This window comes from Leptonychotes weddellii, chromosome X (assembly GCF_054177405.1).
Source record: "Leptonychotes weddellii isolate Sample4059 chromosome X, ASM5417740v2, whole genome shotgun sequence".
NCBI classification, from domain to species: Eukaryota; Metazoa; Chordata; class Mammalia; order Carnivora; family Phocidae; genus Leptonychotes; species Leptonychotes weddellii.
The window spans coordinates 33,661,465-33,689,245 of NC_138385.1; the positions used below are offsets into that span (position 1 = coordinate 33,661,465).

Here is a 27,781-nt window from a genome sequence, read left to right on the forward strand (position 1 = left end):
CTCCTGTTAGTTACTCATGCTCCAAACCTCAGCTATCATTTTCTCTGTCTCATAACTAATCAACTGCCAAATCCTATCTATTGTATTAAAGTGATACATGTCCCCCACTGACAGTTCCAATCCATTCCTACCGGGACTACAGCAATACCTTCAATCTAACTGATCTCTCTATTTTAGGACTATCTCCTCTGTAATCTATGTTACATGTTGATGGCTCTGTAATTTTCCCTGAAGTGTAGCTCAAACACTTTTGGAAGCTCCCCATTATATACCAGATTAATTCCAAAATAAAACCTGATGCTGAAAACCTTCTACAACCTGGGTCCAAGTTAACTTTCCAATCTCTTCTCTCTATGCAACCTTTACAAGCGATATTCTAGACACATCAATCTACTACCTATTCCCATGTTCTCTGCCTAGTATGCCCTTCCCCCTTATAACTACCTGTATCTCAAGTCCTTCCCATCCTTTAAGTACTAATCAGGTCAAAATACATTTCTTCCATATAGTCATCCCAAATTTATCCCATTAAAATTAAACATTCTTTTCCTTATGCTTTCATAACATTTTATTAGATCTATTGTAACACTTAGCCAAGACTGATATATATATTATTTTACATACATTTGCCTAATGATTAGTCTGATTTCTTTGTGTATTACACTATTTCTATCATAGGGTCTGGTCAAAAGCAAATCCCCACTTAATACAGCTTAAACTAAATACCTAACTGAATATTATGAAGGCACCTCTGTCCTACACAACCTGGGAAGAATATGATCAAATTATTAGCTTTAGACTCATTTCTGACTAGCTAAACTAACTGGGGATTGGTAAAAGTCAAAGCTACACCAATGTCTCACCGACTAATAAATGGCTGGATGCTCCGGCCCTTCAGGGGCTCCATGCTCATTGGCATGGGCTCTGGGGTGGACAGCCAGTAAGAATAGTCATTTCTTGAAGCAAAGTTGCAAACATTATTGATGTTGCAGAACATGAAAGGCATGGTACTGAAGCGACGAAGGCAGCTGCCAGCCGTCCCTAGGGAGAATTGGGGAGAAAAGGATGAAGGACTATACTATGAGATACTTTAGTTTCTTTTGAAACCCTAACAAACAACCTTTCAAGGAGAAATATGCCCACATTTCTTAGATAATAAATATACTTTGTTTTAGATCTTCAATTATAAGATGCACGTTTACTTACATTTTTAACATTTCTAAAATCAGGATATATCTTATAATTTATGTAGACATTTATTGTTGCAGTTCATTATATATTCTCCAACAGTGTTTTTACACTGGTGATGTACTTATAAACATAATAAAATATTATGGAGAATATTGAGCAATTGATTGTGAACAAGTGAAGGACACACACTGAGTTTCTATAATATCTGGTTAGTACTTCCTCTCCAGCCTACCATCTCTTCTTCCAAGACATCCTCAGTATGTATCTTGTTTGTTTTTGCAATCTCTTTGAGCCTAGGGACAATGGTAGTGCTGACCAATATGCACAGCAACCATGAACAGGTTTGGAGGTGAATAATAAAAAGGAAAAAAAATAAGAGAGAAAGGAAGGATGCAAGGGGAATAAAATTCAGGACTGGTAAGGGCAATAGAGGTTATCTATCTATCTATCTATCTATCTATCTATCTATCTATCTATCTATCTATCATCTATCTATATCTCTATATATAACTCTAAGTTATCTTTTATTCTTATTTATTCACCAAAGAATGATGAAAAATGGTGTACCCCCCCACATTTTTAAGTTTAGATATAAAACTTTTCATCAGAATTTCAAATTGATACTATACCAGGTATTAAGGTATTGGTTATTGTCTCCTGGCTCCAAAGCTACCTTTCTATACTCCACTTTGTGATACTGGAGCCTGGGACTTTTGCAAACCACATTTCAAATGTTACCAGCTGTCATTTCTAAAACAAACTTTTTCTCTCTTTTAAATATATCCAACATAATGGGGCGCCTGGGTGGCTCAGTTGGTTGGGCAACTGCCTTCGGCTCAGGTCATGATCCTGGAGTCCCAGGATCGAGTCCCGCATCAGGCTCCCTGCTCAGCGGAGAGTCTGCTTCTCCCTCTGACCCTCCCCCCTCTCATGCTCGCTCTCTCTCATTCTATCAAATAAATAAATAAAATCTTTAAAAATATATATATATATCCAACATAATGATTTGAAACTTAACAATAAACATTTTTTTAAAGTACATAAACTCATCTTTAACAAGTGGAAGTCATTCAATGCTCCTTTTGCATTCGGAAATTATATGTCCATTCCACTTTTCTCACAGTTTTATCCTAATGTGTTTTTTATTTTTAGTTTTTTATTGATTATCCTATCATATTTCTCTGAAACAAAAATGTATAATAACTTTAAAAAACTTGCTATGATCCTAAGGTTTATATGTTAAATATTTTTTGAATTGTCATCATTATATTGGGAATTTATAAAAATACAGATACTATAAATTTTGATAATTTCTAAACACAAAAAGTAAACTTTTGTTGGAAATGCATTTCCTAATGAGATGGATTGAATTATAGAGCCTCAATTAATGGAGACTTTAACAAAACCATTATTTTGAGTTGTCCCTTTGAATTTGTCCCCCAGAGGTTTTCACAATTCAAGGCAATATGCCATACTATGAGTCTTTCATAAAGTGGGAGATGGGTGATAGTGAAAGGGGATGTGGGAAACAGGATTATCCAAAGCATATACACAGGCCATTCAAATTCAGGAAAAAGTACATATGAAAGTTGAGGATTTGAAACTTGATTCCTTTAAAATTATGCCTGTGTAGTTCTTGGAAATTCCTCATGTATCCAAAGGAATATGCTTATCTCAGACTGAAGATGACTGATAAAAGACCAATACTTCTTAAACCTAGTGGATTGTCATAATCATTGGGAATTTTTACATAAGGGGTTTGGGATGGGTCTAGGAATCTTTTCAGAAGTTCCCCAGGTTGAAAATCATTGATTTAGCCTAAATAATTCTTTTTTCAGAGGAAAAAAACTGGCTCAGAGAAAGGTGACTAACTCAAGATCACGTATGAGTGAATGACAAATTGGCATAATTGAAAACGAATGGATTTAGCACTGGTAGGTGTTGGGATTCAATTCTTATCTCCATCATTGCGTGCAGAGGTTTGAATTAGTCACTTAACCTCTTAGCCAGTTTTTTTGTGTATAAAATATAAGAAAATAATACTTGTCCTGTATCTTTCTTGATCATAGTTGTGAAAATCAAATTGGAGAATGAAAATCAAAGTTCTTTTTATTTATAAAGTAATTTAATAATAAAATATTACTGCCTAATTGGGGACAGGGTTGGCAATATCCCTGGTCTGAGAAAGAAAAGGAAAAGGTACATAAAAGGAAGGCCCATATGAAGAGAACAGGGGTGTTTGGTTGCATCTATGCTTTAGGCTGCACACAATGATGCAGAATTCTGTATTGTCTCCAAATTTTCAGAGAAAATTTTGAGGAAAAATCTCATGAATTCTCAATGCCTCCCATTTTCTAAGACTGTAAGGCTTTAATAGACTAATTATTCTTAGTATTTTTTTTTGCTCCTATACAGAACAGTTTTAGTATTCCATCTGTTACCTCCACCCTCTTTTTTTACACACCATAATCCTTTCACTAATCCACCATAGACTGTATTTATTTGATCAGGTGATTGTTTCTTATAGCTGTCTCTATTCTTTGCTTAGCCATCAAGCTCTCTGCAGTTTGATCCCTGTGTGAGCCATAAAAGAAACTCTGCAATCTGGGATCACTCTTGGGATCTTGGGCCCTGTATCATGGCCTTCCCATGTCTGAGGCCTATACTGTACCTGAGTCAGGGCCAGTTTGTAGCCTCCATGGTTGAATGCATAGTATGACAGCCCTTGTTTGACCAAGTACATGCATTTTGGAAAGTTAGAGTGACATACTGGATTGCAGATCCCATTTTTTATTTGAATTACATTTTTGAATTTCACGGTGCTCAAAAACTTCTAATGGTTCCCTGACTATCAAGTCAGGGATTTGAAGTTTATAAGCTCGATTATAGGTGTAAGTTAAGACTCTGATAGTGAAGAGAGAATGGCCTAAAAGGAGAAGAATTTTATGGGAGGAAGACTAGAGAGATTTATGTAAAAGATAAGAATATTTTCACCATGAAGATTTGTCAATTATAAAATCAGAAAGAGAAGCTGCTACCTAAAGAAAGTAAATGCGGGAAGGAAAAATAGCAGAGGAAAGATGAAAAGGAGACGAAGAAAAGTAAAAGTGGGAGAAGAAAGTTGGCAGGCAAACTCCTCCTATATTTGGCTTCATTAAATGACCTGTGACTCTTGGCTTCCATGTCAGTGGAGATGCCGACTCCGGTGGGCCATATGCCCTGGGAATAGAGTGAGTAGAGAAGACCTCTGGAGGTCTCTGTTGCTGCAGAACTGTTTTCACAAAATAGCCTAGCTAAAGAGACCTCAGGAGGTCTCTTACTACAGACACTCCAGAAACTGGGAGCCCAGACTATCTTCTTAAATGTCTTTATGGAGACGAAGAAGGGGATAATGATCCTTAAAATTGGCAGCCGCAGGTCACACAATGGGGCTTTGAAATCCAAAGTCAAAATTCCACAAAAAGAAATGTTAAGGATTAGAAGATGTCTTGAGAATCACATCCGGTCCATCTCATCCCATCAACCAATCTGCCCACCACAGTATAGAGAAGATGCACGGGAACACATTAAATGAAGTGTATTTTATATAGAAATATGGTGCTTTGCATAGTTTTAATCTACTCTGATAATACTTTACAAAGCTAAGACACTTATTTTAGGAACTATAAACTAGCATAATTAAGAAATGACCTTAATTTCTTTGATTTAGAAATCAAGATTCTCTTCAGAACTTACCTTTCAACTTGATGAAGACCAGTGTCAGAGAAGAAAAAACTATCTTCTATGAATCAGCATTGCCCACTCAAGCGACTGCTATACCATAGAGAGCCCAGGGAATCTGTTTTCTTAATAGCTAACAAAGTGTACATGTGGCCTTTCCCAAAATGTGCTGCTTTAGGCCAAGAATTGTACCTCACACTAGCTAGCTAAAGCTTTTAGGGTAACGTATTATTTATTTAAAACTTACAGTGAATATATTTAGCTGCCCTTGACATGGTCTTCAATTTGGAAGCCCCCCCACCCCAAATAGAGATATATACTTTGTCCAAGGTTACTCCAGAAGCCAACAAGGTTTTCAAAACAAAACACATAGTAAAAACTAAGATGCCAGTTATCTTACCCAAGTCTTGACCATGAGCTCTTTTATTTCCTTGAACATACAGGAGAGAAAAGCCTTCATAAATCTGGACAGTTCCATGTGGGCATTGTGGTGCATCTGTTGTCTGGCTGTGACGTGTGATGAGGAATCCATGGGCGATAGAGGAAGTTCCTGGAGGACCTGGGGGACCTTGCATTCCATCTGGTCCAGGGGGACCATCCAAACCACGAGTACCTATTTCCATGGAATCGTCAGTATACAAAATTTAAGTGAGCTCTGATCCTACTATTATGGCTACTGACAAAACATTATGATCTCATTTGACTCGTTAATTTAGTCAATATTTATAGAGTGCCTATTAAGGTATTGTCAGATATCACGGATTTGGAGATAAATAAAATATGGTCCCTGCCCTCAAAGAGATTTAAACATATATTTTGTCTAATGGAATTGGTTGACAACATTAGGCACTAAATGAGTACTGGGCAATGGAACACTAGATAGGAAGAAGTGATGCTTATTTGGGAAGTCTGTGTGTTATCTAGTCTCTTGCTCTATTAAAGGAGTCCAAACCCCATGACGAAATTTCAGTCTGCTGTTTTGTTCATCAACGAGAAAGGAAGGGTGTGGTTGCCATCAGTCTGCCAGTTTCAGTGCTGAAAAACATTTTCCTTTGAATCTGTCTGGGGAATTATTCTCAGGCATACCTTTTTGTTTAGAGAATAGGCAGGGTACTACTAAAGCAGCCTTTTCAAAATGTCTATTTTCAATTTACCAACGGTTCCCTTTCTCTGTTTAGTCTCTTGATTTGAGCCTATTTTACAATTCTCTTTATATACAGGCCTTCTGCCACTGTGTATATGCATTTTCATTTTGGGGAAACTTCACAGCAATGCCCATATGTGATGAAGATGACACTAACTTGTTCCTTCCCTGATATACAGTTAATGAAATGGCAGGGTATTGGTTCCAGGAAGGCCATAGGTATTACCAGTCTGCCTTGCTGCCACTGATATTTATTTGCCAATAAATATTCTTTATGTTTATATTATTTAGAGTTATATTTATATTGTCTAGAGTTGCTAATATATATTAAAAATCTACTGAGTTTATGATCTTTTATTTCTATTTTAGCAATCTTACTTCAGTGTGTTTTTTAATTTTAATATTTTTTATTGAAGTATAGTTAATAAACAGTATCATATTCATTTCAGGTATACAATATAGTGATTCAACAATCCTATACATTACTCAGTGCTCATCATGATAAGTGAGCACTCTTAATCCCCTCTATCTATTTCACTCACCCCCGACACACCTCCCCCCTCTGGCACCCACCAGCTTGTTCTCTGTATTTAAGAGTCTGGTTTTTTATTAGTCTCTTTTTTCCTTTGTTTGTTCCTTTGTTTCTTACATTCCACATATGAGTGAACTCATATGGTATTTATCTCTCTCTGACTTATTTCACTTAGCATTATACCTTCTAGGTCCATCCATGTTGTTGTAAATGACAAGATCTCATTCTTTTTTATGGCTAAATAATAGCTATATATATATCCCTCTTCTTTATCCACTCATCTATTGATGAACACTTGTACTGCTTCCATATCTTGGTTATTGTAAATGATGCTACAATAAACAAAGGGGTGGGTATATCTTTTCAAATTAGTGTTTTGTTTTTTTTGGGTAAATACCCAGTAGTGAAATTACTGGATCATGTGGTAATTCTATATTTTTAATTTTTTGAGGAACCTCTATACTGTTTTCCACAGTGGATGTACCAGTTTGCATTCTCATCAATAGTGCATGAGGGTTCCTTTTTCTCCACGTCCTTGCCAACACTTGTTATTTCTTGTCTTTTTGATTCTAGCCATTCTGATGTGTATAAGGGGATATCCCACTGTTGTTTTGATTTGTATTTCCCTGATGATTAGTGATGCTGGGCATCTTTTCATGTGTCTGTTGCCATCTATATGTCTTCTTTGGAAAATGTCTATTAAGCTCCTCTATTTGTATTTTTTATTGCAAGGTGACTCAAATTCTTTTTGGAAGTAGCTTGAGAACATACTGGAAATCTAGTAGATACCAGATTCAATATTATCAGGAGCACCCGTTAATGAAAGAACTAAAAACATGAAAATCAATTTGTCATCTCAGTATAAGATGCCACTCTGACTCTCAAAGCTCTATGGGGAGCACTTTAAACTTTACAAACCTTACAACTGTATTACTGAATTTTATGGGGGAAATTACACTCTGTTGTCATATTTTCAAATGTGGAAAGATTCACAATAGTTTCAAGATGGTCATGGGATTTAAATCAACATACTGAAAATTATCAGAACAGGTAAGTACAGTGAATACCTGGAAAAACCTCATCTTGAGGAAAAACTGTTTTCCAGTACTCTAAACACATAAATAAAAACAAGCTTTCTATGTTTTTCTGTATACTGGCAAATCTCCTTGTATGTGCTGTCCTATTTTCCCCCAACAACAGATTCACCAGCTAGCTATACTCTCCTAAGAAGAAAACTCTCACAGCTCCAACTGGACGTCTAGAGGTCTTTCAGACTTGAGACTACTATCAACAGCAGTGTTTTATTTGTCTCACCTGGCTGGCCTGGCAGACCTGGGTCTCCTTTGCGCCCTCCTGCACCATCAAAGCCAGGGAGTCCATTGCGTCCCGGATCTCCTGGAGGGCCAATTGGACCTACAGGGAAAAAAATAGGGTCTTCAAATATGGGTATAATAATTCCATAACCAGACAGATCTAGGAAACTTAAGGTTCTTGAGTGTCACTAAATTCATAGTCTGGTCTTGTCTTTAATCCAGATACACAAAGGAATAGCTCAAGCCCGGGACAAAGAAGCAGACAAGGATTTAGCTTTAGTTTTAAACAATAGATTTGTGTCTGTGAAGATTCCCATAATATGGCACTTGTGTTCTCTTTGCCTCAGAACAAAATAGGAGTGCAAGGCCCAACTTTTGTTATCTGTCTCACCATAGGTAAGGTTGTTACTGCCTGGTACACTTAGTTTATGGAAAGACTAACAACCAATCACTTAATAAGCGAGAAAGACTGAACTTATTTCTAGCTTTCTTGTATAATAAAAATTGGCTGCAAGCATAGAGTCAAATGGCCAACTAGACAGGAGTTAGTTTAAAAATCACGAGGCCTCACAGTGGGGAGCTGATGGCTGATCAAATTAGCTTTCTATCCTTCTGGTGGTTGGGATAGAGAAAGCATCAGATCTTAAATGCATATTAATTTCATTACAAAGTTTTTAATAACATTAACCTAATCATTCAAATTAAAATAGCCAGAGGAACTGGCTAGAAGAGATTAGACTGGGCCTAAAGGAAATTAAGGCATGAGAAATTAACATTTTTAAGAAAAAAGGAAATGGGATCTGTGGTGGTCTGGTATTCTACTAGTTGTTGAGACTCCTCTTCTCAGAGACAAACTATGACAAGTAAAATGAGAACTAGGGAAATGTTCTCGAATAGATAAGGCTTAGAATGAAGATCTGCAAAGGCACCTGGTAAGCCTTGAGGTCCTGGTAGTCCTGGCAGACCTTTTAATCCAGGCTGGCCTGGGATCCCTGGTGGACCAACATCTCCTTTGATTATAATACTCTGTCCTGAAGGACCAGGTAATCCAGGGGGACCTAAGAGGCAAAACACACAAATTGGAAGGTAGGAAAGAGAGAAGCCAGAAGGAATGGATGCCAAAGTGTCCTAAGGTTAGAATAAAAATTGGTGCGAAAGAAACAAGTTACATGTGTTGAAATGTTGACATGTCCAACAGAAATCTGTTTGGGAAAGCCATCATCTCACCCAGAAGACTGAAAAAATGAATAATTTCTTTAGGGTCAATGGAAAAATTAGGCCTATTGTCCCTATTTTCAAGCCTTGAAGCATGACTTGGTTACTAGAAAGTCTAATCCATTACAAATCTGTGAACACTGGTGTCAGGAGAAGACAATTCTATTTCCTGACAAGTCCATTCTGATTCTAACATCATTTGCAGTTCTTGCTTGCTGTGCTTGTCAAGTGTCCCACTGAACTTGTAAGGGAATTTAGCAGATGTCCTATTTCAGTTTACAGGAAACTTCTATAAGTCTCCAGCAAAAAGAACTATTTTTATATTAAAAATATTTTCAATTAAAAATGACTTGCTCTTATAATCTGTTCAACTGAATATGGGAAAGTTAATATAAAATCTAATAAAAATCTTAATGAAGCATTCTTGTTAGTCCTGCATCCATCTTAAACTCAAAAGATCTGGTCTCGGGGTGCCCGGGTGGCTCAGATGGTTAAGCGTCTGCCTTCGGCTCGGGTCATGATCCCAGGGTCCTGGGATTGAGCCCCACGTCGGGCTCCCTGCTCAGGGGGGAGCCTGCTTCTCCCTCTCCCTCTGCCATTCCCCCTGCTTGTGCTTTCTGGCTCTATCTCTCTGACAAATAAATAAGTAAAATCTTAAAAAAAAAGATCTGGTCTCAGTATTTCCTTAATAAAATAGACAGGTTGAGAGATAGTAAATAGAGGGAGAGTTTTGCCTACTTGCTCTCCGTTGTTGGGGATTGAGACTCTAAAAGTTTAGTTCAAAGACAGAATGCAAACTTTCAAATTCCTCAATTTGCTTAAGAATCAGGTATAACTAGCTCCCGGAGTAATTCTTACCTGGGGGACCAACAAGTCCTGGATCCCCCTCAGGGCCAGCTGAACCAGGTACTCCACTGGGTCCCTTCATGCCTGCAAAGAAGGTACATAAAATGGCACCGCAAAGTAACAGGGCCATAGCGTTTGCCCAGTCAAATCAGAAAATGGGTATCTTATCCCAAAGGAGTTTAATATAAAAACAACCCTTCAAATACCTGGAAATCCTGGAACACCAGGGAGACCAGGATCTCCTTTCATTCCATTGAGACCTGGTCGGCCAGGATTACCCTAAATAAATAAAATCATTAATTTTAGAAAAGAACTGAAGGGGAAGGGAGTGAAATTATACAGTATTCATATTCACTGATAGCACTTGCTCTAGAGTCAAACTTCTAGGATTCAAATCCCAATTTTGCCCCTTACTAGCTTGTGTAACCTCTAGCTGATTTTTTAACCTCTTTGATTCATAGTTTTCTCACCTCTAACATAGAGAAAATAATAGTATCTACTTCATGGTTTGTTTGTTTTTGTGAGGATTAAAGGAGATAGCTCATATTAAGTACTTAGAAAACTGACTGGCATGTAGTGTGTACTTAATAAATGGCAGCTATTATTTTATTATCATGAACAAAGGCACTTTTGTTTAAAGTGTAGCACTGAGGTGATAAATGCTTGGGTTAGAATCACATGTACAGAAATGCTAAAGTCTGCAAGACTTAGCAAAAAATATAGCAGGGCCTGTTAATTAATTGGGTTTGAGGGCCAGGAAAACTATGGGAAAAAGAAGAGTTGAGAATAAGTCTAGAATGTACCTAAAGGAAGAATAAATGTGGAACAATGAAACTTTTATCAGTAGGACTGAAAAAGGGGCAAACCTGGAACATATTCCAACATGTAAGAAATGGCTAAAAAGGAGGGCATGTTAGAAAGACAGGATCCAGCTTGAAGAAGTTTCCAAATCAATAATAATTTGAGCATCGGAATAGACGACAGTTTAAAAAATTATAAATCATTAAAAAAAGAACTTATGAGTCCATACTAATAATAACTAGATAATACATGGAAAAGAAGGGCCAACTGGTATATGTGGAGGTAGCACTAGAGTTGGAAAATCATCACTATATTCAACCACTAGATTGGTTGGTTGAGGCAAAAATCATAAATAGATATTAAATATACGGGGAAATTTTGATGAGGAGCAGTATATTTGCATGATCTTAATGTACCTTCCCATAGTTTTGCTTATTAGTTACAGGGAAAGAATAGCGACCACGCAGTGGAGAAACCAGATAACAACTTGTTGGAATGATCAAAATTAAGATCATCAGTGAGGGGCAGACAGACATTGTGGGCCCAAATATCTGATGGAGGACACAACATCACTCATGTAGTATTCCAGCTGGGGATGCATAACTAGAATGAATAAATAGCAGAAAAAAGAAGGAACATTCTGTTTTAGAAAATGGTGGACGGGGCACCTGGGTGGCTCAGTCTGTTAAGCGCCCAATTCTTGATTTTGGCTCAGGTCATGATGTCAGAGTTGTGATACGAGCCCTGTGTTGGGCTCCATGCTCAGCACAGAGTCTGCCTGGGATTCTCTCTCTCTCCCTCTCCCTCTCCCCCTCCCCCATCAAATAAATACATAAATCTTAAAAAAATAAAAATAAAATAAAAACGGGAAGGGGCTACATTTCTTCAACAGTGTCAAGATCGTGAAATTAAAAAAACATTGTTTAGCGGGGCGCCTGGGTGGCTCAGCTGCTAAGGGTCTGCCTTCAGCTCAGGTCATGATCCCGGGGTCCTGGGATCGAGACCGGCATCGGGCTCCCTGCTCGGCAGGGAAGCCTGCTTCTCCCACTCCCACTCCCCCTGCTTGTGTTCCCTCTCTCGCTGTGTCTCTCTCTGTCAAATAAACAAATAAAATCTTTAAAAAAAATAAAAAAAACATTGTTTAGCAACTGTTTCAGATTGAGGAAGCATAAAGTGATATGACAGTTAAATGCAATGCATAATTTGGTCCATACTGGAGGAAAACAATACTATCAAGGACAATTACTAGGTCAACCAACACAATAAAAATATGTAAAGTAGAAATAAAAATTTATATTAATGTTTAGTTTCCTGAAGTTGATAACTGTTCTGTTATTACATAAAAGAATATCTTTAATTTTAGGAAATCTCAGGCAGTAAAGTATTTAGTGCTAAAAAGACATGATAGTTACAACTTATTCTCAAATGTTTCAAATATATATATATATATATATATATATATAATTATATACACACACATAACATATGGGGCAAAACATTAACAACTAGTCCATCTGGGTAAATGATACATGAAAGGTTTTTTTTTTACCATTCTTGGAATTTTTCTATGTTTAATGTTATTTCCATTAAAAAATTAGAAAAGGTGCAAACGTAAGAACTAACTTGCACAAAAGAAAATGAATAAAACTTGATAATACTAGATTTATAAAATGTTGCTATCAGGCAGTAGTCTTGAATCAGGCATAGAGACATATGAACTAGAAGCACCTGGGAAATGGATGAGGAGGGACTAAGTAGAGAACGAATAAAGAGAGGACTCAAAAATTAAGAGTATGTGTCTAGAATAGTGATGATATGAGGAAAAAAGGTTAGTTGTTGGAAAGCTTTAAGGACTACTGTTTTAGATGTTTTTTTTTCTTTTTTCTGCTATAAAGCAGTCATCAGAGTTAAAAGATTGAGCCCAGGTTGTGTTGGTTGTGATATCTAACAACAATCTTCCTGAATGAATGCAAGAAGTGTTAATGATCCATAAAGAAGCATGTGACTTTCTGGGTCACTCAAACCAATGTGGAAAGTACATGAATACAAATGTGGGGATATGTTATGCCCTTTTTACAGGTGAAGACAGAAACCTAAAGTGTCTGTCTGTGTTCCTCATAGACACAAAGCAGAAGTGTACAGTGGAGCTGAAATTTGACCCTAACTCTATCTAATTTCAAAGCCTAAAATATCCCCATTCAACTATAATTACTTCCTTATGAATGGTCTCATCCACATGTAATGCTCTGATATATATATCTTCTTTTATGAATTTGCTTTCACTGAAATGAAGGTTTCTCAAACCTAAATCACATACATATCAATGACTCCAGGTAAAATGTCTTCTGAGGAACCCTTTAACTATAAAGTAGCTAAGTCCCTTTAGTTGGAAGAAGATAGAAAACTTGCCTTTTTCTTCTTTTGTAATTCACCAGTAAGGCATGCATAGAGCCTTGACCAGTAAATACTAATAAAAAAAAATACAGCTTAGAATTCTCATTTTGAATGCAAACACCCACACCCCTTTCTCATCAAATTTCTACTCTCATTTCGTACCTGGAGTCCTGGTGGTCCTTGATCTCCTTTCAAACCAGGCAAACCAGGTTGCCCAGGTTGGCCTGGGTTTCCTCTCTCTCCTTTAATACCTCCATTTCCAGGGAGACCCCGGGGACCTTCTGGACCTGGTAGACCTTGACAATGCACAACAAATGGCCATATTTCAGTATAGCATAAAAGTAGTATAAAAACCTGGCTTCTAAAATATCAGTCTTCTAAATCCTATTAGTTTGCAGGATAAAATCCAGACTACGTCAAAACATACAGACCTATGCTAACTCTCTTTCTAATATAAGCTGGGCTGGGTTCTTTTTGTTATCAACACTGGTCTGCAGTCCTTTTTAGTTTGCATTTTATTAAACATTAAATCTCATAAGCTCATATTTGAAGACAGGACTCAGGACATTAAAATAGACTGCTTCTGTAATCCCTAAGTGTTTCACTTAAGTGAAAAGAAACAAACACCATACATAGGGCACTGTTCTCAAACTGAAGCATACATCAGAATCCCCTGGAGAGTTTGTTAGAACAGATTCCTGGGCTCACCCCCAGAGTTTTGGATTCAGAAAGGCAGGGGAGGGGCCCACAAATGTGCATTCTAATAAGTGCCCTCTAACTAAAGCTGCTGGTTCCAGACCACACTTTAAGAATCACTACTGTAGGGTGCCTGGGTGGCTCAGTTGGTTAAGCGACTGCCTTCGGCTCAGGTCATGATCCTGGAGTCCCTGGATCGAGTCCCGCATCAGGCTCCCTGCTCGGCAGGGAGTCTGCTTCTCCCTCTGACCCTCCCCCCTCTCATGTGCTCTCTCTCATATAAATAAATAAAATCTTTAAAAAAAAAAAAAAGAATCACTACTGTAGGGCAATCAGGGATTCAAGCCATTTGTCTCATTGTGATTAACAGTAGATTGCTTTATTTTTTTAAAATATTTTATTTATGTATTTGACAGAGAGAGACACAGCGAGAGAGGGAACACAAGCAGGGGGAGTGGGAGAGGGAGAAGCAGGCTTCCTGCTGAGCAGGGAGCCTGATGTGGGGCTCAACCCCAGGACCCTGGGAATATGACCTGAGCCGAAGGCAGACGCTTAATGACTGAGCCACCCAGGTACCCCAGATTGCTTTACTTATAAGTAGTTATTTTGTAAGTAGTATTTGTAAGTAGTTTTATTTAGTTTTCATTACTACGCAATTAAGATAGTTACTTAAGCTGTTTAATCTCATTTTAGTGACATGCTTACTAATAAATGGTAATATTTTAGTGTCAGAAATTTATTAATTCAATATAGTACTTTTGAATTTATTTTAAACATGTTTTCATATTCTTTGCCTTTTAAATATTTCTGAAGAAAAATTCTGCATATGTCTGGTGAATAAATAAAATTATTTAAAATAGGATTTTGCTAAGTTCTTTTCCTTATACTATGTTTTTAACTTTTCATTCTAAATAAAGATATCAGGTCCATTAAACAACCAACAAGATCTTATCAGTGGCCACATCTTTTGTCACTAGATGGGAAATAGCTGTTACTTGCTTGCTAAGCAGTGGCTGAAGCTAAGACCAACTAGTTCTGCCTTCAGAAACTAATTATGAAGCACTAAATGATGAACAAGCAACAGTTAGCACTTATACATTTTCTTCTTTGGTAACCTTAGTTTTTCATTGGTTTCAACAAAAAAGGAAGGTATGTAGTGATTACTTTTGAAGGAAATATTATAGGCAAATGAATTTAGAATACTTGAGTTCATGCTTACCTATGGACAAAGGGTCATCTTTCTGATCTGAGATAAAATTCAGACTTTAGTTCCCTTCCAATACTCTACCCAGAATCAGTGACTACATGCTAACAAGGCAGCATGGCATATGGATTAAGAATGCTGGACTCTAGAGCTGGAATGCTGGGTTGGAATCCCAGCTCCAATAATTATTAGCTGTTAGACCTTAGGAAGTTTATTAATCTCTTTGGCCTCAATCTCCTCCTCTTTAAAATGGAAATAAGAATAGTACCTACTTCACCAGGTTGATCCAAGGATTAAATAAGATAATATGTATAAATTACTTAACACAGTGCCTGGTACATAGTAAGAATTATGTAAGAGGTTTTTAAAAATTGTTACTACTACTATTACCTTATTAGTAAAACTGAAAGTAAGAACATATCTTTAAAATATGAGTCCATTTTAAAACTTTCAGCTATTTCTATGTGATTTCATAATATAACACTATTCTATCTGGCACATGAGAAAGAGGAAGCATGTCCACAACTGTGTAACAACTGTTTTATCTTTAAACAGTTTAAATTATAAGTCCACCCAAGGCCAGCAACCAGACAGACACACTTAGAAATTCTCTTCCCAATCATAAAGTAAGGGTTGGAGTATTTTGCACTAAAATAAACAAACAAGAACAACTGCTGAGCTCACACCCCTAGATAGGGTTTTCTAAGCAAAAGTATTAGTTTCATCCATAATGTATAATTTGGACTAGAAATCAGGTAGTAAATCGTCTTATTGGGGAAAAAAAATAAACTATCTGTTAATCAGCCTAACAATGAGGAAGTAAGATTAAGATGGGGAAAAAAAGGAATAATTTATGATCCTCTTCCCCAGTCTGAAAAGTTATCAGAATATTTGAAAAAAAATTAGGCATGTTATGGGCATTGTTCTTTCTGCAATTAAAAGAAAATATTGGGAAATTTACATGTTATTAATTCAGACCTTCCATTCTGGAGTCCCTCAAATTTAAATTAATGACTTGCTAATGACATAAGGGACATATATGTTTTATTTTTAATAGTACTCAATATTAACCCTCTTCCATTTTTGAAAATAGCCACATAAACACATGTCAGAGCAATGTCATGCAACAAAAACCAATATGCAGAGGTTACAAATAGGCCAGATGCCTGCCTAAAAATCTTAATGCAGTCTTAAAGATAACAACAAGTGTATATCCATTTAAAATTCAACATGTCTTCACATATGGATTACCTATTATGAAGCTACAAAGACCTAATGTCATTTCAAACTTGATTATAAACAAGTCACATTACCTTTACCAATATGTTAAATACCAGAGCAGGTAGTATTTGAGGATAACAGCCCTCTTCAATGACTTCTGATTACAGCAAAAAAACAAAAAGTGCATTTCTCTTATCATACATACAAAACATTAAAAAAAAAGAAAAGAATTGACCAGTGAAGAGTCTAACCTTGAAAACCTGGGAAGATCAGAGTTCACCAAAGCCCAAAGATCGATGTTAGCAGTATCAGACATCACACAGTACAAAATAAGATTATGAGTTAGAAGTGGTTCACATTATAGCACAAGTTAAACAATAATCCTCTTTGCCAGCATTTCTCATATCTACAGCATAATCAGTATGCAAACAGAACCATACAGAAGTGTAGACAGCCAAACATTTTCAAATAGAGCTTATTATAGGAAATAAGCTGCTCGCTTTCATTAATCCAAAAAATGGAAAACTCTACTAAAGATATCATGTTAACACTGCTACTGTGGCTTTCCAAAAGTTAGCATCTCAAACATTAAAGTTGGTAAGAGTACCATTTCACTGATTGTCTTCCATTCCCTTCACAAAGGGATAATTTTAGATAAATGCTTACATTTATCTTGGCCTCTGCCTTCCTTTAGTAAAAACTCAAGGTGCAAATTTCTTGATATGTTCAGACCACCTCAGAGAGGTACAGTTAACCTTAAAGGCCTCATTAGACAAAAATACAGAGATCACAGGTGACTAGAGAAATTAAAATATAAGTACACAATGGCTATTACCAACTGTACTTCTATTTGCCTTCTTTGAAAATCATTCTATGAAGCCACATTCTGATTTTTTTCCTAATTCATCAAGAAGCTTTCTTCTGTGAATTATTACTTATAACAAGTTATTTAAAGAGAAAGAGCCAATATGTATTTGTTCACCACTGAATGTTAAAATAAAGAGCCAAATTTTCCAAAAATGTGAAGACCATCAGTGAAGGGGTACATTAAGAATATTTTGACATGCAATATCCTGCCCCAAAACACAGAAAATATCACATTTACTTTATTATTTTTCAATGCACATATTAAATCAGGCTATTAACTATTTAAAAAAAGGATCATTAAATAAAAAGATAAAAAGCCTATAAATAGGCCAACTCTTGGTTAATGTTAATTAACTATAAACACAATTTCCTTTCCTTAGAAGTCTTGCTATGATTTATAAACACTGAGCTTAGCAGAGAGAATAAATTGTGCTAGAGCACTGAATCTAGGATTTAGAAGACCTAGGGTCTGTTGTTGGTTCTACTATTTACATCTATGCGACTGTGGACAATTCAATCTCTGAGCTTGTTTTCTCACCCACATAATAGGAACAGTGTTATCTGCCCTAACCTCCCTCGCAGAGTTGTTTTAAAGGTCAAATTCCATTTTAAAAATATAGACCTGATATCTGCCATGTGCAAGGTGCTACAGGGTACACAAAGATTAGCTATACCCAAACTCTGCCTTCAAGGAGCTCTTAATAAAAGTACATTATATGATGTAAATGGTGGCATGTCACATAAATATAAAACATTATTATTACTGCCAGGCAATAAACTTTCAAGGCATTTGATAATTTGAAATTCAAAAGGCTAAAAATCAGCTTCTGTTTGTTTAAATGGTTTCTAAACCATATACAGAAAACTGACTCAAGATGACAGTTTGAGAGAGTCTGGCCACACAATTAGTTAAATAAAATAGAATTCCTACCTAAGATAATTCTGAATTTGAGTAAAGACACTTTATATATGTATTTGCTATAGAAGGACCAATAACAAGAATGCTTAGAAAAAAGTCACTGAAATATGTATTTTGGTCTGAGTAACTAATAAAGAAAACTTCAGATCATATCATAGCAAAACTTCTAAGATTTTAATTTCTAAGAATTAAAATTTTAATGAGTTATATGCCAAGTCAATTTTGTACATGAAGTGATCGATCCATTATTTCTCAAATGACCTAATAAAGTTTAACTGAAAAAAATAAAATAAAAATACCTAAAGTCTTGTACATCAGTGGTAATAACTAAAGATAAGCTTATGAATTGATTGGCAAATTTTATTTTATTTAAATTCAATTAGCCAACATATAGTACATCATTAGTTTCCGATGTAGTGTTCAATGATTCATCAGTTGCATATAACATCAATTTTAAATCCAGTTTCCACTTAAGGTTGTAGTCTTCAACTGTTGCAAAGAAGAGAACACTGTAGATACCAGGTTCCAATAACTATGTAATTTAGAGTACATCTGGTAAATAAGATGTCAAGTTGGTTTAAAAGTGATGTGGCTACTTCCCTGTTTCTTCTTTGAATATAATCTAGTGCCCCAGAAGAAAGCAATCTTCTAGCGAACACTAAAATCTGGAAGTGATCAAGGCAGCAGACTTCGATGCAAGTCAGAAAGGGGAGTACTCAAAATTACTTCAAAGTATACCCTAAGTTTTCTCTTTATCATGGTGATAGTTAAATAGTATGCACTTGTCCTAATTTTTTTGATGACATCCATTTAGGAAAAACTCAAGAAGCAGTTAATAAGGATTGGTGGAACTTATGAAGTAACAGAAAACAAGAGAGTGGAGGCAAGGTCCAGTCTGCTGTAACTAAGAGTCTCCTAAAATGGCAGAAGCAGCTTTGCTTCATCACTTATTATATTTATAACTAGAATAAGAAGCCAGATCATAAGCATTGAGCCATACAACTGCCTTTGTCAGAGGATGATATATGTTACTAGTAAAACAGACACTGAACAGAGCACTGGGAAGCCCTAAGTCAGATTCCCAGCTATGCCAGTGACTAACAGTATGACCTTGAGCAAGCTTCTTAACATCTTTGGACCTCAGTTTTCTCATATGTGATGAAGATTCTCTCCTTAATTAAACTTTAGACAGGCTCCCCTGACCCTTCCTCTCAACTAGGCCTCATTCTTTGGCCCTGTTTTTGGTATGCTGAAGTCTAGTTTTAGCAAGAATCCTTGAGCAAGTCAGTTTACGGAGAGTCCCCCCACTGCTGATATCTGATCAAGTCCCTTATCCCCCAACCTTGATGTCTAAGTCTTTGGCCTGACTTTAGCAAGAATTCTATTAGGCCAGTTTAGCAAGAATCTACCTACCCTTGATGTTTCATGTTAGTAACTTTTCATCTACTGACTCCCTCACTCCGCTGGTTGACTAAAATCCCCATTTATCCTTGTTGTATTCAGTTGAGCTCAGTTTCTTTCCCCTATTGCAACTGTCTCTCCCCTACTGCAATAGTCTTAAATAAAACGTGTCTTGCCATCTTTAACAAGTGTCTGGTGAGTAATATCTCTTTGAAAAGTATAAAACTTAGTCACTTCTAGATCAGATACTCTATGGCTCTATGAAATTATAGGTTTGTGGAAGGAGTGATGTAGTAAGTAGGAATAGGTAACTAGGGAATCTGTTCAGATAAGATGGCTTCCTAAAAAGAATCTTGAAAAATTATGAATTTTTAATTCATAAAATTTCCTGCCATTCCCAATAGTCAGAACTTAGGAATATACTTTTTCCCCATTTTAGTTCCTCCTTAGAAATTTAAAAAGGTCTATTTATCTTGAAATAATAAACACATTCAGATATTTGTGGTTCCTTTTACTCCTAATTAAGTTAACATCTCTCACTGTGAATCAGCAATTTTCCATTGGACAGCTCCCAATAACTATTCTTCAGTGTGTAATGTTTTTATGTGTATAATTCAAATAAGAGTAAGGGGCTTCTAATCTGTGTCGGTTGTATGGAATTTTTTTACTCTATACCTATTAGTTCATTTTCATAGCAGGAGAATTTAAAACTTTGTGACAACCCAAAATGTGAAGATGGGATGGTTTGAAAAATTACAAGAGTTGTGGCAAGTCAAGAATTGCATATTTGCAGGATCTGATAATACATATTATTGTTTAAAAAAGAATGCCTTTTCAAGGATTTGGAGAAAGGGGAACCCTCCTGCACTGTTGGTGGGAATGCAAACTGGTGCAGCCACTGTGGAAAACAGTATGGAGGTTCCTCAAAAGTTAAAACCAGAACTACCCTATGATTCAGCAATTGCACTACTAGGTATTTATCCAAAGAATACAAAAATACTAATTCAAAGGGATACATGCACCCTGATGTTTATAGTATTTTATCTATATTATCTATAGTAGCCAGATTATGGAAAGAGCCCAAATGTCCATAGAATGATGAGTGGATAAAGAAAATGTAATATATATATATATATAATGGAATATTACTGAGCCATAAAAAAGAATGAAATCTTGCCATTGGCAACAACATGGATGGAACTAGAGGGTATTATGCTAAGCAAAATAAGTCAGTGAGAGAAAGACAAATACCATATGACTTCTCTCATATGTGGAATTTAAGAAATAAAACAAATGAGCCCAGGGAAAAAAAGACAGAGACAAACCAAGAAAGAGATTCTTAATTATAGAGAACTGATGGTTATTGAAACAGGTGATGGGGATTAAGGAGTACATTTCTCGTGATGAGCAATGGATATTGTTTGTAAGGTTGAATCACTAAATTGTAACTGAAACTAATTTACACTGTATGTTAACTAACTGGAATTTAAATAAAAAGTTAAAAAAAGAATGCCTTTTTGAAGGATAGTTTGATTTCATTTACATTAATAGATATAAAACAAAAATAAGAAATATACTCTACTCTGAAGGTGAAGGTAAAATATTATACAATACACTTTTGGGTACTATAAATTTTTGACTAAAAATTACAAAAAATATATGAATTTTAAAATGTTAGTTTTCCTAACTAGGTAATTTTGGGTTATTCCAATAGATAGAAACATTGGACTCTGGGCGCCTGGGTGGCTCAGTTGTTAAGCGTCTGCCTTCGGCTCAGGTCATGATCCCAGGGTCCTGGGATCAAGGCCCACATCAGGCTCCCTGCTCAGCAGGAAGCCTGCTTCTCCCTCTCCCACTCCCCCTCTTGTGTTCCTGCTCTCGCTGTCTCTCTCTCTGTCAAATAAATAAATAAAATCTTTAAAAAAAAAAAAAGAAACATTGGACTCTACAGTTCTTTCAGCTTTCAGAGACAGATCAACATGTAAGAACTGAATTGGCATATATGCTCTTAAAATACATTCAAGCACTTGAAAATATTAGGTAGAGATATATATATATATATATATATGGAGAGAGAGGAATTATATATAGAATTATATACTTATACACACATATACATATATGTATACATATACATGTATATATGTATAACTATATATACACACATACATATAAATATATATAAAAATTTAAGAAAAGTTTCAAAGTTCATGCAGTTACTACTTTGGAGTTAAGGAGCTAACCTGGAGGACCTGGATAGGGATCAAAGTTCACCAAGGCCCAATGTCATCATTAACAAAAAGGAAAAATATCAAAATTGTTAGCAATATCAAGAAACTAAAGCATTACACTAACTTCTTTCAAGTTAAACTTTAATTCAATAAAAGAATACTCTGGAAGTTCATATTCATGCACCTGTAGATAAACCAAATTATTACCACTTAGCATCAGCACTAAAACAAAGACAGCACATGTGACATATTTTGAAGGACAAAAAAAACATTTTTATAATAATCGTTACCATGAGCTCAAAAACAACTAATTCTAAGATCAATTGGGTTTAAAACTCCATTTTAATTTGCAGTTTATGAATAAACTGAGATGTCGCAAACTACTCATGAGGAAGGTGTTCTTCTTCCTACTATTTAGAAACAGTAATTTTTAAAAGCACCTTTGTGACTAATGTCTTTATGTTGACACATTTCACAAAAATGTTCCACAGTGAGCTCCATTACCAGTAAAAAACAAATAATCAGAGTGCTGATTAAAACATAAAAAATGATAATAGTTTGGTTTATTTTGTAATTATTGCATGCATAACCAAGCAAGACATTGGTGTCAATTCTTCACATGCAAGAGTTAATATGGCTGAGGTGATTTTCACTGGTTTTCTTCAATAGTAAAACAAGGTAAAACTCTGAACACCTTCTATAAACAGTCAAGTCAGATCAGATAAAATCTGGTTTTGAAATGATCCTCTGGACAAAGTATGTGATCCCATTTGATTCATGTTTTCAGAGCATATCTTATTAAAATTAACTCCAATCACTTCAGAGTTTATGGTAATTTAAATGGAGATTTTTATTTTTAAATACATTTAAAAAATGAGTCAGAGACTTTCAAAGGCTAAAAGGACAACTGTTTTGTTTCTTTAACCTTAGATTTCTCTTATTATTTTAAATCAATGAAGGCCAAGTTTTTAATTTCTCAAAATATAAAAACTGAATATTAAGTCCCAAAAATCTGTTAATAATCTGTCACCAGTGGTTGGGCTCAGCAACATTAATCCCAGATGAAAACAAGCATTTCCAAACAGCAAAATGAAGTGACACAGCACATACACAAAATGAAAAGCGAACATTGGATGCAAAATTGAGACTACAAGAGCAGTTAACACAAGACAAATGAGGTATAGACATGAAGCTGGTATGAAGAGATCGCTATTCAATTTAATCATGCTGTGATGTTGAAGATAAATTTGATTGCCTAGTTCCTAGAGAAGATAAAAAATTTTTTATTGTGCTTGGTGACATTTGCTGATCATATGAGAGAACCATAGCAACACTTTGGTATGGACCACAAGCATCTATGGGGTGATCACTAAAATGATTTCTGTGATGACATGCTGAGAAGCTCACATTAAAAATGCAGATGGCATTTTGCTGCCAGGTTATCAGTATAGTTTTATGTTTTTATTAAAGACTAATAAATCCACTATTTCCTTTTTTCCTCCAAGTTGGTTTGTTTTAGTTCAACTTTAAGTAAATGATGAAAGGCATTACTGAAAAGAATTATTAGATGCCACAGAAATGGATGGAGCTAGGTATAAACCAAGCTATTTACTCGTAAGAAGTTCTTACAGAGTCTTAAGTCCTAAAAACTGAATAACCTGCCAGCAAAATGAAATAAATTAATGAATAAACAGACTATTCCCCTACCACTCATGTACATACCTGGTCTCCCAGGAGGACCCTGGGGCCCAGGGTTGCCTTTAGGGCCTTCCAGAGCTGGACCCGGAGAACCAGGAGGGCCTGGGGGACCCTGCACACCAGGGAAACCCTGAAAGCCTGGTTCTCCCTTTGGACCAGGAAGGCCAGGGTTTCCTGGAATGCCAGGTAATCCTCCATCACCCTTTTGACCTATGAAAGCAAAGTGACAGTAGGAAACAAATTAGATACTACCTGTATTAGGCTTGCCTATAAGGCTAAATCTATTCATTCTTATTAGAACAAGTAATGGGATTTGCTAGGATCATTTCTATCTCCCACCAAATTCCTTACCCGTCCAAAAAACCCATTCGTTTTATGAAATATATTCAATTGCTTACAGAAATATTTATTAGAGTATGTATAGAAATATAAAAACAATAATAGCTTGGATCCTGAAAGATACCCTTTGTATTAGGACACAGAGCAAAGATCACATGATCAGTAGCTGTGAGAAAATAAAAATCGAAAAAATAGAAAGGTTTATAGTATTGGCATGAACAGGTTAGAGATGGCTGGGGGAAATTCCTTGAAGAAATATTTTGAGGCTAATTTTGAGACTAATGAAGATATGGATCTTCAGTGGTTGCTGTATGTCCCTGAAGACAATTCTATTCAAGATTTAGAATCCCAACCCAGACAAACTATTCTCAACATTTTTTTTCTACACCACCAACATACCTGAAAGCGATGTAACAGTGGCACATTAAAGTAATAATTTTGACATTGGGATCATGGGAAGGATATAGGAATTTCTAGGAGATATGTCTGTAGTTTGAAAAAAACTTCCATAGAATAGCTAATGGTCACTTCAGAACATAAACAGGCACATTTGTACACACAATCAGTCATTCAATTAATGCTTTGGTGCTTACAATGAAAAGTAAGAACAAGTGAGGGCACGTAGATGTATATGAGCACATACCCACCCAAAACGCAAGATGTATATTAATATGAAGTTTTCCATTTTTGTTATTGGTACATATTTCTAAAGAGTTTCCTTATATTACTTTGGTTTTGTTTCCATAGGGAGAAAAGAGGATTTTTTTTCCAGCTGAAAGACTTTAAAAAAATTTAGTGAAATCTACCTCTTTCTACAATTTTGCTTTCTTTATCATTTCCTCAGCAGTTACTTATGAAATTAACAAAGGGATATTTATATGTAAATTTCCTTAAGAATGCATTTTTATGTAGCACAACTCTTTCTACTAAATTGTTAATTAAGAACTGCTTTAAGATATAACTTTAGCTTTGAGTTTTCTGGGGTTGTATGTGCATTTTATAACAGTAAGTGGTGAAGATGGAAAAATAAATGTACTGGAGCACATTCTCTTTATATGGACTGATCTAGTATGTTTTATGAAAGTTTACCAGAAAGTCCTGGGAGTCCAGGGGGTCCTGGGATTCCAAAGCCCGGCTGACCTGTCAGAGCATAAATCCAAACTCTCAAATAGATAATAATAAATGAAACAAGGACAAATTATTTTGGCTCATTCAGTTTTTTACTGAGTGCTACTATGTTATATGAAACATGCAGAAGATTTGTTTTCAACATGGAACCACAATTCAAACATGAGAAAACTATAAAGACATATTCTACTTGTGATAAGTGTTAAATATATCTTTATATACATATAGATCTATAAATGGAATATAGATTGCATAGTGAAATGAGGTCATCCAGAAAGGATAAAAAGAGCTGGGTAACTTCTTCACATGAAAAACTGGGCAAGAAAGGATATGGAGTTTTTTATAAGGAGGCAACCTGATGGATAAACGTGAAGTAATATTCTCAGTAGAGTGCAAGAAGGTACTTAGGAAGGGAAAAGTGTATAGCAGCTTAGAGGTTAAGAAAGAAGATATAATTTCATTGTGGGTGAAAAAGGGCAAAAGTTAAAGAAGACAAGGAAGAAATTAGAAAATTAGGAACAATGAAAAAATATAGCACCTGGTTCACCCTTCTGTCCAGCTGGTCCAGGAATACCATCTTGACCTGGGTTGCCTTTTTCACCTGGAGGCCCTGGTGGCCCAGGACGACCTCCACCACCTAAAGCACAGGGTACAGCAGGTTATACCTATCCTCCCAATTCCCTTTCCTTCCATATTCCCCATTCTCTCCATACTAGCTTCAAATAGTTCTATCCAAATGACACAAAGTACCCGAGACACCCCTTTAAATGACGACTTGTGAAAAAGAAGCACAGAAGGAATAAAGGCTAATAAGGAAGAACTTTATCATTCACTCAGTAACCAAAAACTTCCAGTTTCTCATTTTAATCTAGCTTTAGAATATCAAGGAGGGTAAGGTGTGGGGGTGGAATGGGGTGCTATTATAGGCCTCATATGTGGGGCCAGAGAAGTGGCTTGCTTTAGAACTCAGTAAACAACAGTGCTACACTTTGCCATTCCGAAAAATACCAGAGCTTCCACTAATTGTAGGATATTTGAAATAACTCTCCCTGGAAAGAGCCCCCCCAAATAAGGTTCCAAAGTAATAATTTTAAGTAACTTTTTTTAAGAGTTGTTCACTTAAAAAAAAAAAGTTGTTTCCTTTGTACCTAACAAGTAGAACTAAGTTCCTTTGTCTTGAAACTGTTCACAGCTCCCAGAAATGGTTTGACTTTCCCAAAATGAATATGAGCCTTAGTTTTACAACTAATCCTTAGGTTTCATGCTTACCTACAGGACCAGGTTCTCCTGGAAGGCCAGGGTTCCCAGGAGGACCATTAATACCTTTTGCTCCAGGAAGTCCTGGGGTTCCTAGAATAAAGAGTTCAATTTAGTAATAGAAGAAAAACTGCATTGCTTTAAGAGTTACAACTCAAACTTACAATTTATAGAGTTAGCACAGAAACAGTGAAGAATAGGGGGAAAAACAAGGAAGATGCTGGTATTTGCTCAATATTTTTAAGAATAATTTTAAGTTTTAAAGTGATTTATCCAGAGGCTGGCATTATTATATATTCATAATAAAAATAATCACCAAAATATTACATTGGTAGAACTGGTAGGATTCCACTGTATGGATATACCAATTTTTTAATCCATTCATCTATTATCAGACATTTGGGTCATTGTCAGGTTTTAGGTATTATGAATATCTATTCAATTTACGGAAATCTGTTCTACTTCCAGTTTTTAGCTATTATGAGTAACACTGCTATGAATATTTCTGCACCAGTATTTTTGCGGATATATGTCTTAATTTATCTTGGATAAATACCTAGATAGGAATGGAACTGCTGAGTCAGAGTAGGCATATGGTGCATCTTATTAAAAAGAAAAAACCTGCCAAACTAATTGACACTCACAACAATGTTTCAGAATTCCAGTTGCTTCAGATCCTTGTACAACATATGGTGATATCAGTTGTTTTAATAATAACCATTCTGGTAGGAATGTAGTGCTACTTCATTGTGGTTTGAATTTGCATTTCTTTGATGGCTAATAATATTGATCACCTTTCCATGTGCTTATTGGCCATCCATATATCTTCTTTTGTGAAACGTCTGTTCATAGTTTTCCCCATTTAAAAAAAGTGGATTGTATATCTTGTTATTATTGAATTGTATAAGTTCTTTATATATCCCAGATATCAGTCATTTGTCAGATATATGTTTTGCAAGTCTGTGGCTTCCCTATTCATTTCCTTAATGATGTCTTTTGATGAGCAGAACAGAAGATCCCAGGTTCTTTAAAAGAAAAAAAACGAGTGTGGAGCAATTGAATATCTGTTTGAAAAAAAATGAACCTTGACCCCTACTTCACACCATAAAAATATTTTTATTCGAACAAATCATAAACCTAAATATAAAAGCTTAAACCTTAAACGTTACAGAAAAAATAGAAGGATACGTCCATAAACTTGAGTAGGCAAATATTTTATAATAGGGCACAAAAAGCACTAACTATGAAAGAAAATTAATAAACTGGACTTTACTAAAATTAACTTTTGAAAAAAAAATTAGCAACTTTTGTTCATCACACAACAGTATTAAGAAAACGTCATCATTGGGGCGCCTGGGTGGCTCAGTTGGTTAAGCGACTGCCTTCGGCTCAGGTCATGATCCTGGAGTCCCGGGATCGAGTCCCATATCGGGCTCCCTGCTCAGCAGGGAGTCTGCTTCTCCCTCTGCCCTCTTCCCTCTCGTGCTCTCTGTCTCTCATTCTCTCTCTCTCAAATAAAAAAAAAAAAAGAAAACGTCATCACACAACAGCATTAGGAATGAAAGGCAAATTTGAGACAGAAAGAACATATTTGTAATACATGTATCTGACAAGGACTCATATCCAGAATATATAAAGAACTACTCTGAATCAATAAGAAAAAA

The 27,781-nt window shown here is 35.9% G+C and overlaps 1 protein-coding gene across 1 annotated transcript in view; it reads right to left on the reverse strand.

Annotated features, from left to right (window-relative positions):
• The window catches only part of COL4A5 (collagen type IV alpha 5 chain), a 213,472-nt gene that overhangs the window by 4,159 nt on the left and 181,532 nt on the right, over positions 1-27,781 (reverse strand). Inside the window, exons 38-48 of the mRNA XM_081808437.1 lie at positions 26,130-26,210; positions 25,399-25,497; positions 24,822-24,872; positions 23,418-23,603; positions 13,319-13,452; positions 10,168-10,240; positions 9,974-10,045; positions 8,830-8,958; positions 7,902-8,000; positions 5,312-5,524; positions 864-1,041 (exon numbers count right to left, since the gene is read on the reverse strand). Coding sequence (XP_081664563.1) covers positions 864-1,041; positions 5,312-5,524; positions 7,902-8,000; positions 8,830-8,958; positions 9,974-10,045; positions 10,168-10,240; positions 13,319-13,452; positions 23,418-23,603; positions 24,822-24,872; positions 25,399-25,497; positions 26,130-26,210 — 1,315 coding nt within the window. The remainder of the gene's footprint in view (positions 1-863; positions 1,042-5,311; positions 5,525-7,901; positions 8,001-8,829; positions 8,959-9,973; positions 10,046-10,167; positions 10,241-13,318; positions 13,453-23,417; positions 23,604-24,821; positions 24,873-25,398; positions 25,498-26,129; positions 26,211-27,781) is intronic.